The sequence below is a fragment of the Epinephelus lanceolatus genome, chromosome 22 (assembly GCF_041903045.1).
Source record: "Epinephelus lanceolatus isolate andai-2023 chromosome 22, ASM4190304v1, whole genome shotgun sequence".
Lineage (NCBI taxonomy): Eukaryota > Metazoa > Chordata > Actinopteri > Perciformes > Serranidae > Epinephelus > Epinephelus lanceolatus.
The window spans coordinates 946,960-961,461 of NC_135755.1; the positions used below are offsets into that span (position 1 = coordinate 946,960).

At 44.8% G+C, this 14,502-nt stretch overlaps 2 protein-coding genes across 2 annotated transcripts; one reads left to right on the plus strand and one right to left on the minus strand.

The window, feature by feature from the left end:
* Nucleotides 1-1,544: 1,544 nt before the first annotated feature.
* LOC117246120 (uncharacterized) lies at nt 1,545-4,266 on the minus strand. The gene is made up of 5 exons (XM_078164427.1): nt 4,114-4,266; nt 2,410-2,664; nt 2,098-2,339; nt 1,785-1,912; nt 1,545-1,673 (listed from the first exon to the last, which is right to left on the minus strand). Exons 1-3 carry the CDS (start codon nt 4,142-4,144, stop codon nt 2,284-2,286), a joined length of 342 nt encoding a protein of 113 aa, XP_078020553.1. The 5' UTR covers nt 4,145-4,266; the 3' UTR covers nt 1,545-1,673; nt 1,785-1,912; nt 2,098-2,283.
* Nucleotides 4,267-6,801: 2,535 nt separating this feature from the next.
* Nucleotides 6,802-12,988, plus strand: LOC144459855 (uncharacterized). The gene is made up of 4 exons (XM_078164626.1): nt 6,802-7,035; nt 7,465-7,564; nt 7,840-8,070; nt 12,004-12,988. The coding sequence occupies exons 2-4, from the start codon at nt 7,465-7,467 to the stop codon at nt 12,522-12,524; spliced, it is 852 nt and encodes a 283-aa protein (XP_078020752.1). The 5' UTR covers nt 6,802-7,035; the 3' UTR covers nt 12,525-12,988.
* Nucleotides 12,989-14,502: the final 1,514 nt, after the last annotated feature.

A 14,502-nucleotide genomic window follows, 5' to 3' on the forward strand; every position in this document is an offset into this window, starting at 1 on the left:
ATGTGAGTGCTAACATTAGCATTCCCTAGCAAGCTAATTTGCTCTTAGCCATGGCGCGACATTACAATCAGCACTGACACTGTGGTGCAAGTTTGGTTTATGTGTGGGCGGAGATAGAGGTCAAATGTTGGTGATAATGATCCACCGTCTGTTTGTGATCCATCGTTTGAAAAGAAGAAGAAGAAGAAGAAGAAGAAGAGGTGAAGGTGAGTGCAAGAAGGCAGTGCATGATCTGAGACAACACCACCCTGCTGAAATGAGTGCACCACACAAGCAGTACACAGTGTTCATAGTGTGAAGTGAACGTACAGGAGTGTGTGATCTGAGACACGCTCCTGCTTCCATGTGAAAGCTGACATCTTGTCTCTGTTAGCATGTTGCTGTGTGGATGATTTTAGCATTTAACTTAAAAACCAAAACACAATCTGAGCCTTCCATGCAGCTGAAGACGCAGCATGTGTGCCGCCTCTACGTTTCTGCAGCTCAGCAGTGAGCTCAGGTTTTCACACAGTCACATCACAGATGATAGTAACAGAGCCCATGATGTGATGCAACCCCTGTCCTAACTGTGCACTGTGATGACATGAATGGCTTAATACATCCATGGGAGGCTTCAGGTGAGTGTGTCAGCATCTGTTAGACCCTGCAGCTGTGAACTCAGCGTGTCTGCTTCGAGTCAAACGGACGTACTGTAAAATAATCTTTGCATTAAACCACAGCGAGCAGCGTCTTCAGACGTGAGAACAGGCAGAGCAGAGAACCATGTGGTTTAACCAAGAACTGTAACTATCTGCTACCTCTTAAAAATACACCCTGAGGATGTGAGTCAGCTGAAGCCCATGTCCACGTTTCCAAGGTACCCTGGGTGTGTTGGTTGTTGACGTGCTGGGACGCCGCCGTGTCAACTTCAGCCTGTTACATGCATTGTCTGTTTTCAGAATACACTTCTGTTTTCTGGTTGGTTGAGGACAAAAGAACAGGGCTTGGCTTTACAGTCTTTCAGGAAGTGAACACCGGCCTCCTGGGTGAAGGTCGGTGGTTGTTGGATCAGGAATTGCACAAAGTGTCGTCCAGTTTATGAACATTTATTTTGGTGTATTTTGTACAATGCTTCATGAAAACAGAGGTAATTTGGAACATGATGAAACATTCAAGTGAGATATTGTAGAAACAATCAGTGAAGAGCTTCTGCTGCGACTGTGGCTCCTCTGCTCCATGTTTCAGGTGTATCAGCTGTCTGACCTGGACGACACACAGGCTGGAAATTGATGTCAGTACAGTGTAAAAAAACAACAATGAAATCCCTTGAAATGAAATGTATAACTCTGTCTGATGTCACTGGTGTTTGTGGTGTTTAACTTGACTCGGTTCAACCAGACGTCCTGCAGATAAAGAATCAACCGCAGTATCTTCATCGTCCCCGGTCCTGTTTGGGACGATCTCCCGTCTGCTGCATGGAGGACAGTCGGACATGCTTCTCATAGAGGCCTCATGTCCATCAAAGTGTTTCCCAGCTGAAACCACCAGGGTTTCATAACATAGAGAAATGTAGTGACCCTTTCAATGGCTCATTAGGAGAAGTGACATGCTGATAGGACAGGACACAGTGTGTGTGTGTGTGTGTGTCTTACCTGCAGGAACAAGAAGGGACTGACATGAAGACGTCAGAGTACCTGCCAGAAATGACAGAACACAAACGTGATGTGACTCAACAAGGTCGTGGTGTGAAAGGAAACAGCTGTCTGAACCCTGCTGACAACATGTTGTTGCTCTGTCCTGCGTACCTGCCGTTTCCTCAGCTGAAGCAGTCCCAACACCAGCCCCAGTAACACCAGTGAAGCCACACCTACAGTCTGCAGAGCCGTGCTTAGAGAGCAGCAGCCGTCATTTAAGGGTGCGTCTTTGTGGAACGCTGCAGGGACGATATAACACATGCTGTAACAACTCTATACACGTCATACTGCTGATGCAATTTGCACGTCTTTCTTTAACAAATTCACTGCAGGACCATTTCACTCACACTGACATGTTCACAGGGGTTTATATAGATCTGTTGTCTCTGTCGTCATGGAAACAGACTGAGTGTTAATGTCTCACCTGTGACCGTCAGCCAGCTCTCTGCTGACTCTTCAGTTTGAGACACGTTGCACTTGTAGAGTCCTTCGTTAGATTTAAAAACACTGTGGAGCGTCAGGTTTCCTGTAGTGTTTCTCCTGATGAGGCGGCCATCTTTATAGAAATCAGCTGTGAGGTTGGAGGTCGTCTCCTTTCGACAGCGCAGAGTCACAGCGTCTCCACCATCACAGGGAGGGCAGGGCTCTCCAGGATCACAGGACCAGCTGAGTTGGAAACAAACATCATCACAATGTCGTGCACTGTCAGAATGTCACTATAAGACCTGAAACACACCAGTGATGGTGATGTTGACGGCGTTGCTTCTCTTCTCTCCAGCCTCACACCAGTACGCTCCACTGTCTGATGAATAGGCAGGTGTGATGGTGCAGGGTCCGGTCGACATCTCGAAGTGAGAAGCACATATTGTGACGCCTGCCTTGATCTTCCTCATCACTCTCCATCCATGCAGCCCATGCAGCCCCTCACAGGTGAGAGCAACGGACTCGTACTCGTAGTGCTGCTGTGTGTTTGGATCAACACGAGGAAACACTGCGTCCATGGCAGAGACACAAAGGACGAGACGCACTCAATGAAAAAGATCTTTGAACATGAAAAACACGTTCAAGTCCAATCAAAGGATTTTAGAACAATGTTAGAACACTGCATGTTGAGACACTGCTGCCACAGAACAGGAAGACATGCTACAGCTGCTGCTTCCCAGCCCGTCTGCCAACACACACACACCGGACTAACGAGCGGCCGGTGGCGTCAAAAGTAGCCATGACTTCCCCAGGATAGTAATAGGAATGGTTGCTCTGTTGTTCAGGGTGGTTGCCTGGTTGTTCCTATTTGTGAGGGCGCTTTGGATGGCAGAGTGCCGCACGGTTGCCATGGCTTAGTATGTGATCGTGATAATACTGGGGGGAGTGGCCACTGTTCTGACAGGTCATGTTGTCTGACAACCTGTTGTCCTGGAAACAAGTGTGCATCACTCAGACAGAAGCATGTGACTATGATCATGCAACATGGCGTCATCAGACCTAGGTCAGGTTTCAGCAACACGTTCCCATCTCAAGTCACACATTGACACTTTCTTGCTGCCCTCATGTCTACATATTATGCACAGGTGTCCTTCTGCACCTGCTACCGACATCCCGCACATTCTGGTGCTACAAATGCCGCACTGCCACCAAAAACACGTGGTTAGGTTTCTGCATTCACATGGAAACAGCCACCAGGCTGCAGGGTGAAAGTCCAAGGTTTGTTGGACACGTCCACCCCCCATCAGAGTCAGCTGATCAGAGGCAGAGGAAGGTCATGACCTCCATGACTCGGAGGTGAGTAGGATGACCGTCCTGCTGTTTGGATGATCATATCTTTACAACATGTGTCACTGAGGTTTCTCTCTCTGGATGAATCTCTAAGGAAAGAATCAGTACTCACCTTCTTTCTGGGAGGAGCAAAGGTGAATCTGAGCAACAGTCAGCAGAGACACATTTATCACTAGAGACAGAAGGAGTGAGTCGACTTACAGCAGCAAACACATGATTTGTGTATTTAGGTTCACGTCAGACTGTACTCCATGTTATCACATACTGTAACATGTGAGCAGCGGCTTCATGTCTCAAGCCTGTCTCATGTCCAGGAAGTTAAAACACATTGGTTTGAGTCACAGGAGAGTAAACACCACATGCTTTAACTTTTCATATTCAACCAAACTGCTGTTTGTTCCTTAACTTTATAAAATGCTTTAATTTACCTTAACAAGCACAAATACATGAGACAGAGACAGAGACAGAGACAGAAACAGAGACAGAGACGTGGGACAGAGACAGAGGACAGCTCATGCAGCTGAGAGTGTGCTGACAGATAGATGAGTCCAGTGCAGAGAAACAAGGGAGGAACTGCGTCTCTTCACTTTGTCTCATGTTGTGAATTTCACAGCGTACAGAACGAGCTGTGTTGATCACAGAGCATTTACAGACGGTCAGTACTCACACAGTGTGATGCAGAGCGCTGTGACCTCCATCTTGTCTTCCTGCTGACTGATGGTGTGATTTACAGCTGGGACGTGATGTAGATGAGGACTCTCTGTCTCTGCAGCTTGTTTCTGGAGACAGAGGCAACAGCTGCTTTGTGGTCTCTGCGAGAGAGTCTGAGGAGTGACAGTCAAACAGTTTGAAGCTCTCTGATTCGTTAAGACATCAGGAAGTGGTGGTGGGGGGGTATTTCTTTGCCTTCACTCTTCTTCACCTTTTTATATTTTATTTCCATACTGCTGAGCCTCAGACAGAGGTGAAGGTTTGATTTGAGCTTTGGTAGGGACCACACGAACTTCAATGTTACTCGCTGTGTAATCAAAATCCTTGCTGTTGCCGATCGATTGTGTTTTGACTCTGAGCTGCAGACAGCCTGTCAGTGACAGACACGCTGGTCGAGTATTGACGCCAAGCGAGGGAGGAAAAGTAGGCTGTTGACTGGACAGCTTGCTGAACGCAGCCGTCAACCAGGCAAGATAAGGTTTCGCAAGTTGTGAATGGTAATTCTAAAACGAAGTAGGCTACAGTTTTCACTCAGCATTATTTTTGTATTCGTGTTTCCGTGGCTTTGGTGTGGACTCGTCCTTAGCGTCCATGCCTAAAACTACACCTATGACCTCAGAGATAGGGGGAGGAGTCAGACATCTGGAGGGAGCTCGGAGTAGAGCCGCTGCTCCTTCATGTTGAGGTGGTTCAACATCTGATCAGGATCCTCCTGGTCCAGCTGGTAGGAGGCCCCGGGGCAGACCCAGAACACACTGGAGGGATTATAGATCTCATCTGGTCTGGAGCCGTTTGGTGGCCGTTTTGGTAAGCAACCAGAACCAGGGCGAGAGAGACAGGATCTGGAATTCGATGGATATGCCTTTCCGTCAAAATAAAAGCACCAAGCTAATAAAAATGCGGTGAAACTTTTTAATTTAAAGAATATAATTTACAAGAAAAGCCCCAAGCCATTAAGTTTACCTTTTTCTTTTATTGTATTTAATTGTATTACAAGTTATTATTTCAGTTGTGTGTTTTATTTAAGAGGCACTTGATCCTAGTTTTGTTCATTATACCTGTAGTTTGTAAATGCATTTTTTCGATAAAGTTTGGGGCGGTGGGGGCGGAAGAGAGAGGAAAAGTGCGTGATGCTCACCATGAAGCATGCTCTATCAACCAAGTTTCTTAAAGAACCTCTTCTAAAGCAGACTGTTGTACGTCCATGTTTAAATGATTAAAATGCATCTATCGTGGCGACAGTCTTCACTCTTCTTTCTTTTCCCATTCAACTTTCCAACGTGGAGAAACAGGAGATGGAAATCAATGGTGCGCCAGAATGTAAAGTTTTACTTTGGTGAATTTGGTGAATTCTGGATCCGCTCTCTAGACCGGAACCAGAATCCAGACAAAATTCAGAGTGAATGGAAACCAGGCTCTTCGCCGTACGTGAAGAGCCTGGTGACGCGAGGGTAGATGTCATGTGGTCTGGGAACACCTCAGGGTCCTCCAGGAGGAGAAAGAGGGAGGCCTGTAGTACTTTGCTCATCCTGCTGCCTCTGAGACCTGCCCTCGGATGACAGGATGAAAATGGATTGATTTTCATAATGTACATATTTAAATGTAAACAATGACTCAACATTTTCTCTCGTCACCTGAGAGGCCTTCACAGCCTGTTGCTCAGATACCTGAGCCAGACATAAGGCAGATGTATCCATGAGACAAAAGACGACGTTTACAGAAGGAAACCATCGATTTAAACCAACAGCTTTTTCATCCACAACAGTTTATCTATCACAATGTAAATGATTCACTTCATATGAACCTCACACACACACACACACACACACACACACTCTCCTCTGCTGAGCACCCAGCAGTCATTACAGCCTGAATATCCAGATTTTCAGGTGCAGATGTGTCACACAGTGTTTCAGTGCTCAGTTTTCTCTGTGTAATATGAAGGACAACAACATCCTCCACCGTCAATATCCAGATCTTTGTCTCGCAGTGCACAGGAAGATAAAGTCAAAGATAGATTTCTGACAGATCTGGAGGAGGTACAGAGACACAGAGGAGAGAAAGGCTGAAGACAAAGTGTGGTGGACGTGTTCGGACTCATTGGCTAAAGCTTCTGTCAGAAGTCAAACACAGAGATGTGGTGAAAGCTGCAGCAGCTCCATAAGCAGCGTCTGAGACGTGTGAACACACAGAACAATGTGGTTTAACTGTGTCACTGCCTTTTAATAAAATAAACTCTGAGCTGAGTGAGTCGAAGCTCTCTGACGACGTCACCTCGTCTCTTTAAAATGCTGCTTTATTGAAAACCAACAATGAGACGTTTTCAGATTGTATCTTCTCTTCAGTGATGAAGCTTCATGATGTTCAGACAACAGAAGAATTTCATTCTGTCTTTTGAAACTACACACCTGTTTGACTCTCTTATTAACGACAACGTTCTGTGTTAGTTTCTACTCATTGAATCATTGGAGTCAGTGACGTTGAGTTATTACACTGCAGGCGTCATGTACACACACACACACACACACTGTCTGATAACAGTGGTGTTAAGGTTGAACAGATAAGCAGGTCTGATACAGCAGGTTGACCTCAAGTTCACATTCATGTATGAAAAGTTTGTCAAAGTGAAACCAGACAGAAACGTCCAGATGTCGCACAGGTGACACAGAGGGAGGAGTTTCACAGTCAGGTGGGACATCACACAGGTGAGGCCAGGTGCAGGTGGGCGGAGCAAAAGGCTGGAGAGCGAAGGCGTTAGCAGAGCAAACACTGTGGCAGTGAACATGTGGACATGGTAAATATACTGCAGGGCTGAGTAGAGGAAACAAGGACATGTGGCTGTGACTGAGGCTCACTGCTCTCTGAGGTGGATTCACAGGTACGTGGGATCGAACACACGTTATGAATGATTGTAGTTTTTACATGGAGCTTTTTTTAAGAAGGATTTTGGGTCATTTTACAACAAAAGCTGCTCTGTTGAACTTCTCTCCGTCACATCTGCTGTGCTCACTCTTATCTTAACTGTGAGAGAAACGTAATGGTGCATGTCGTTAAATGACACAGGTGAAACTATCAACCTTATCTGGACCGCCATCTTTACTGGGCAGGTGGCACTGCGGGTGTTCCTGCAGCTGCTCCTCAGGATCGAACCACTAATACAATCAGAACATGTCATGCAGATGATTGTGTCACTGACAGCATGACACCTGCCTGTGTTCACGTTAACTCAGACTAAGTATTAAGACATGAGCAGTTATTGACTGCTGCTTCACATGAGGCTGCTTCTGTTTGTGTTCTGTTGTTTCAGATGGGTTCAGCCTGTAAAGATCTTCTTCTTGTGTCGTCGTTGGCTGCTTTCATTTTTCTGGGGCTGTGTCTGGTGCGTACACATGGAGACGTGATCATCAGTGAGTCTCAGATTCATTTAATCCTATTCTCTCTTCTGTTTTAATCTTTGATGTTGGAAGGAATTAATTCAGATTGTTTTCACCAAATGGTCTTTATTGGTAAAACTCATCATGCCACCATCTTGTTTCAGTGGAGCAGAACAAAGGTTAGACACAATAAAAATCACAGTGACCTCTCTTAAATATATCTCCAGGGAAACATGCAGGTCTGCTGTAGAAACAGTTTTCAGGTCGGGACAGAAATGATCCTGTTGTTTGGTGTTTTCTCGTATCAGATCATTTCATCATGTTCCCGTCAAGATCTTCTGCTGTGACCGTCAGCGCCATCACCATCATCATCACCATCACCATCACCATCACCATCATCATCACCATCACCATCACCATCATCATCACCATCACCATCACCATCACCATCACCATCATCATCACCATCACCATCATCATCACCATCACCATGGCAGTGACTGTCTTTGCTGCGTGGATTTGGAAATGTCGGGAGATCAGTGAGTCGACTCATCTGTCCCTGTAGGCTGTTGATGTGAGGGGACGCTCTGCTCAGTCGGTGTCCTGTCTGTCTCCAGGACCGTTCAGAGACACATGAGACGAGTCTGTATAATATTTGATATGATGCAGCAGAGTGTCCTGCACTGTGTCTCCTGACTGCAACTTAAACATACAACATGTAAAACCTGAATAAAAACTACCGAGACTACTGACACAACAGGACTGGATCAAATATAATCCTATTATTCATTCATTCATTCATTCATTATTATTGTTGTTATTATTATTATTGGGTGAGTTCAGTTTGAACATCGTCTACATGTTTCTCATTAGAGTTAGCGTGGCACATCCCACACACATGCAACAGGTTCAGTCACTGTAAGGTAAATACTAGTGTTGTAGTCAAGACTGCACCAACCGAGACTGAGACAAGACTGAGACCGAGACCGAGACCAAGACATTTAGAGACCGAGACATTTAGAGGCTGAGACATTTAGAGACCGAGACCAAGACAAGACCAAGACATTTAGAGACCGAGACATTTAGAGACCGAGACATTTAGAGACCGAGACCAAGACATTACCAAGACATTTAGAGGTCGAGACAAGACCAAGACATTTAGAGACCGAGACAAGACCAAGACATTTAGAGACCGAGACAAGATCAAGACATTTAGAGGTCGAGACAAGACCAAGACATTTAGAGACCGAGACAAGACCAAGACATTTAGAGACCGAGACAAGATCAAGACATTTAGAGGTCGAGACAAGACCAAGACATTTAGAGACCGAGACAAGACCAAGACATTACCAAGACGTTTAGAGGTCGAGACAAGACCAAGACATTTAGAGACCGAGACAAGACCAAGACATTTAGAGACCGAGACAAGACCAAGACATTTAGAGGTCGAGACAAGACCAAGACATTTAGAGACCGAGACAAGACCAAGACATTTAGAGACCGAGACAAGATCAAGACATTTAGAGGTCGAGACAAGACCAAGACATTTAGAGGTCGAGACAAGACCAAGACATTTAGAGACCGAGACAAGACCAAGACATTTAGAGACCAAGACAAGACCAAGACATTTAGAGGTCGAGACAAGACCAAGACATTTAGAGGTCGAGACATTACCGAGACCGAGACATTTAGAGGTCGAGACAAGACCAAGACATTTAGAGGTCGAGACCGAGACATTACCAAGACCGAGACATTTAGAGGTCGAGACAAGACCAAGACATTTACAGGTCGAGACAAGATCAAGACATTTAGAGGTCGAGACCGAGACATTACCGAGACCGAGACATTTAGAGGTCGAGACAAGACCAAGACATTTAGAGGTCGAGACAAGACCAAGACATTTAGATGTCGAGACCGAGACATTACCGAGACTGAGACATTACCGAGACTGAGACATTACCGAGACCAAGACATTTAGAGGTCGAGACAAGACCAAGACATTTAGAGGTCGAGACAAGACCAAGACATTTAGACGTCGAGACCGAGACATTACCGAGACCGAGACATTTAGAGGTCGAGACCGAGACATTACCGAGACCAAGACATTTAGAGGTTGAGACAAGACCAAGACATTTAGAGGTCGAAACCGAGACATTACCGAGACCAAGACATTTAGAGGTTGAGACAAGACCAAGACATTTAGAGGTCGAGACCGAGACATTACCGAGACCAAGACATTTAGAGGTCGAGACCGAGACATTACCGAGACCAAGACATTTAGAGGTCGAAACCGAGACATTACCGAGACCAAGACATTTAGAGGTCGAGACAAGACCAAGACATTTAGAGGTCGAGACAAGACCAAGACATTTAGACGTCGAGACCGAGACATTACCGAGACCGAGACATTTAGAGGTCGAGACCGAGACATTACCAAGACCAAGACATTTAGAGGTCGAGACCGAGACATTACCGAGACAAGACCAAGACAGAGACATTTCAGAGACCATATATATCAAAGGAAAATCATAAGAAAACATCAAAACGTGAGTTTTTATTATTTCAATCAATAAAACAACAAAAACAATACCTGCTCTGTTGTTGCAGAGCACAATGAAACAACTCTCAGCAAACTTGTTGATTCACTTTGTGACAAAGTTCATCATATCAAACCTGACCTGACCTGATGAGTCACAATAACCCTTTCATTTCACAGAGAGGGAACGAAAAACAGTAAAGAACAAGAAATTAACCTTTGTATTGTCCTCCGGGGTCCCCATCTGTTCTGACTCTTCCTTCTCTCCTTCCTTCCTTCCTTTCTCTTTTTTCCTTCCTTCTTCCCCTCCCTCCCTGTCTTTCCTCCCTTCCTTCCTTCCTCCTTTCCTTCCTCTTTTCCTTCCTCCCTCCTTCTCTCTTTCTTTCCTTCCTTCCTCCCCTTCTTTTTCCTTCAGACATCTTTCAGGACGAGGAGTTCATGCAGCGTCTCCTCCTGCCGTCTCCATCCTCTGTGTGCAGGGGGCGTGTCAGTCCCTCACACTGACAGCGGGCAGGTAGCAGCTGCAGCTGGGAAATCTTTATGCTGCCAATGATTTGAAGTTATCAGCTGTTTTTGAGATGGTCTTTTTCACTCTTATCAGTAAAGCACGGACAAAAAGCATCAGTGGTGGTCTCGACCCGTCTCGTTCAAAAAACCTGTGTTCGCCCAGTCCGAGGCCGAGACGAGACCGAGTTAAAATGCCCTCGATTCCGAGACGAGACCAAGACCCTCAAAAAAGGCCGATCTCGAGTACTACAACACTAGTAAATACACCCCAGAAGCTGCATCACATTCAAAATAGAAATCTTTATTTATTACAAAAATAATTCCACGAGTAAAATCAGTTTCCAGTTCATCAGCTGAGTGCAAGACGAGTTTATAAACTTCGCTTTTGGTCATCAAAATAGTCGAGGAGTGCAAAACCAACAAAGACACAAAAGAAAACACCAAGTCAGCAGCAAACAGCACAATTAACCCCGTCTGACAGTTCATGCAACAAAACAAAAGCTATAAATCAGACAGTGAATAAACCTGGCAGCCTCCCGTCTGAACCTGCTCAGGAAGCTCGACAACACAACATGATGCACAGCCTGCAACATAATGTAACCAGACATATTTTATTTAAATACAAAAACATGATGAGGGGACTGGGAACCAATAGTGGCCCCCAGCAGGTGCCTTTTACCACCCTGATCAGCAGATCCAGGCCGCACCAGCTCTCCCACTGCGTCACATCCACTTGGCCACATTAGTTTCCCCTCACACTCTGCTGGAGCCTCTTTGCTGAACCTTCTTGTTTGTTGGCTCAACGTTTACCTGGCTGTTAAACCCACAGAGTTTATAATAACATGACCTGCAGCAGGTTTGTGGATCAAATCCAAATTAAAGTCTGGGTCAGATTTTTTCCACAGAAGCTCCCTGAGGTTTGACATTCTCTGCTGGGTCAGAGGTCACAGTGTCTTCTCACACACCTTCAGACTGGATCATATTTAGGAACCTGAAACACACAGTTGAGTCCCCAGCTTTAACTCACCTGACACGTCCCCTCTGTACAAGTCTGTGACATCACACAAGTCACGTGACCAACAGGAAGTAGCAGCATTTGAGTTTCCTGAAGGCCAGGGGAGGACAGAAAGTAAGTTCCCTGTCTGAATGTGATCTCTCAGTTATTATGTTGCAGACACAGAGCTGAAGAAAAGCTTAGTTACAACATGCAGACGGTTTCACAGATTGAGCGTCAGAGTGTCCCTGAAACATCTGCAGACACTTTGGACTGACAGGGATTAATCCTCAGTTCAGACACAGTGACGCAGAGAATAGTGTTTGTGCTCATGACAGAAGCTCAGCAGGCTGCTGAAGATGTAAAACCTTTGCTGAATTAGAGCACATGTTTGTTTTTAATCTGATGTTCTCTCTCGTTGTTCCTCTGGAGAAGAAAAGAAAATGAGAGCTCTGGATGAAAACAAGGCAGCCCTCGAGCAAAGACTGGTCATGTCAGAGAGGAGCCTTCAGGATGAGGTCCAGAGCATTGCTAACGTCATGGACTTTGGGTTCTCCAGTATCATGAGGATACTGGAGAACCAGAGGGAGCAGTTCAGACTGGATCTGGAAGACGTGCAGACGGAGATGGAGAAGATCAGGGAGAAGCTTCAGGTCCTGGAGAGGAACATAGCAGAGTGTGAAGAAAGACAGGAAATCCACAGCATTGAGGAATATTTGAGAGACAAGCAGAGGCTGTTAAGAGTCCAGTGGCAGCTGGAGAGGAGGAAGGAAGAGCTGGAGCAGCTGCAGCTGAACACAGAGAGGGTGCTGCAGAGTAGAGAGGCAGAAGGTCTGAAGCTGCTGACAGAGAGAACAGTGACATTAAAGACTGACATGAAGCAGCTACATGAACGACTGCAGCAGGTAGAGACAGAGAGGGAAGAGCTGCAGCGCTCCTGGTGTCTCATCTCATAAAGTTCACTGTGGTCACGTGTGGTGGGTTCAGGGTGTGTTCACACCTGCACAAACCAACCGAACAGGACAGGACAGGTGTGAACGCATCCTTAAAGTGCACCAGAAAGTGGCCCAACAGAAAGAGGCCTCAGTCCTCTTGTGTTCACACTATAGCTTATATATAATGCATGCTGACAGTTTGTTTTTACTTTACATCCTGCGTCCAGATCGACATGGTTTTGTCTGTTTGTTAAAGCGTCCCAGGTCAACATCATGTGATCTAGACGGCTGAACTCAACGGCAAAGAGCAAAGTGAACCTGGAGCGCTTTGTGTTCACAGTGCACAGGTTAGTGAACCGCGTGGTGGACTTGAAGTGAACCGAACTCAAGAGGGGTCTGAGATCTCTCAGAGTGTTCACATATGTGCAGAAAATGTTGAGTCACTGCTCTGAGTCTGTTCAGAGGGCTGAAAAGGACCAAATGTGATTATTAATTATTAAGTGATTGATAGGTGATATTAAGATTGAATATTAATTAGCAACAATCAAAGCTGAGAGTTTGATAATGAAAAACTGTGACTGTGTGCTCTCTGCTGATGAACCACTCTTTATTATCTGACTCCACCAGATGGCGCTCTTGGTTGAAGGACTGACAGTGACTCGAAAATTAGATAGATAGATAACATGAGTCAGGTTAAAGAAATATATCAGTCTATACACACATACATACATACAAATATACATACATATAGGCGTACTTACATACACACATACATATACATATACACACGTATATACATATACATACATGTACACACGCACATATATACACATACATATACATACACACATGGGCGTGTATATATGGGTATTCAGCTACAAATTGTACGTAGGTATCACTCATGCATCATCTAATCATTGTACTTGGAAAGAAGATGTTTCTTTAAGTTATTCTTAAAGGTGGAGACTGATTGTGACATTTGGATATTTGTATCAAGCTCGTTTCAGATCTGCGGTCCCCTGCACGCTACACTCAGACTAGTGGACTTTAGCCTTCATAAGATGCTTTTTTCTAGTGTCGTGTATGTGTAGTGGACAGCAGACTGGAACAAGGTCACACAATCGGTTATTTAAGCCATATACTACCTGGTACATCATACATGCATTGTGATAAATGTTACATTCTGAAAGCTTTAGTAGACCATGAGCATGAAAGAGTGGGTTTGTAGGGGCGTTGTAATGTGACCATGATAAAGCACGTAAAACTTTCTTTTGGAGAATCTGTAATTTCTGTAGATGGCTGGGAGAAGTGTTACACCATATGACATTGCAATAATTTATGTGGGGGTTAAATAAGGTTTTATATAAAGTAAGCAGTGCTGAGAGTGGGAGGAAGTGTCTTAGCTTAAAGAACAGACCAACGTATTTAGACAATTCTTTGGTTGTAGAGTTTATATGAGATTTGAAATTCAAGAACTCAATGTGGACCCCCAGGAGTCTAGTGGAGCAGACTCTCTCAATATCCTGCCCGTTGATATGAAGAGTAATAGGCAGATCATGCCGGTGATTTTTATGAGATCGGAAGAAAATGTAGTTAGTCTTTTTAATATTTATGGATAATTTGTTACATTTGAACCATGTGTCCACCTTCACTAGCTCTCTATTAATGATATGTTGCAGTTCAAGTGGATTCTTATGTGATAAAAATAGGTTTGTATCATCCGCAAACAGTATTTTGTGTAGTACAGATGAAGATTAAACGAAATCATTAACATACAGGATAAAGATGAGTGGCCCCAAAATAGAGCCCTGGGGAACACCAAATTTGATGGGTTTGCATAAAGATTTTTGACCATTTATACATACATATTGTTGTCTCCCATACATATAACTTCTAAACCAACTAAGTGCAACACCTCTGACACCATAGTGATGTAATTTGTTCAATAAAATCTCAAAATCAATGGTGTCAAAGGCCTTAGATAGATCCAGGAACACAC

Excerpts from the sequence above, each read along its gene's own strand:
- LOC117246120 (XM_078164427.1), bottom strand. The coding sequence starts at position 4,144 with ATGGAGGTCACAGCGCTCTGCATCACACTGT. Across the intron at positions 2,665-4,113 it reads AGCGCTCTGCATCACACTGT|TGTTTCCTCGTGTTGATCCA; the intron begins GTGAGTACTGAC and ends CCATGGACGCAG. Across the intron at positions 2,340-2,409 it reads CGTCAACATCACCATCACTG|CTGGTCCTGTGATCCTGGAG; the intron begins GTGTGTTTCAGG and ends TTTCCAACTCAG.
- LOC144459855 (XM_078164626.1), top strand. The coding sequence starts at position 7,465 with ATGGGTTCAGCCTGTAAAGATCTTCTTCTTGTGTCGTCGTTGGCTGCT. Across the intron at positions 7,565-7,839 it reads ACATGGAGACGTGATCATCA|ATCATTTCATCATGTTCCCG; the intron begins GTGAGTCTCAGA and ends TTCTCGTATCAG. Across the intron at positions 8,071-12,003 it reads TTGGAAATGTCGGGAGATCA|AAAAGAAAATGAGAGCTCTG; the intron begins GTGAGTCGACTC and ends CCTCTGGAGAAG.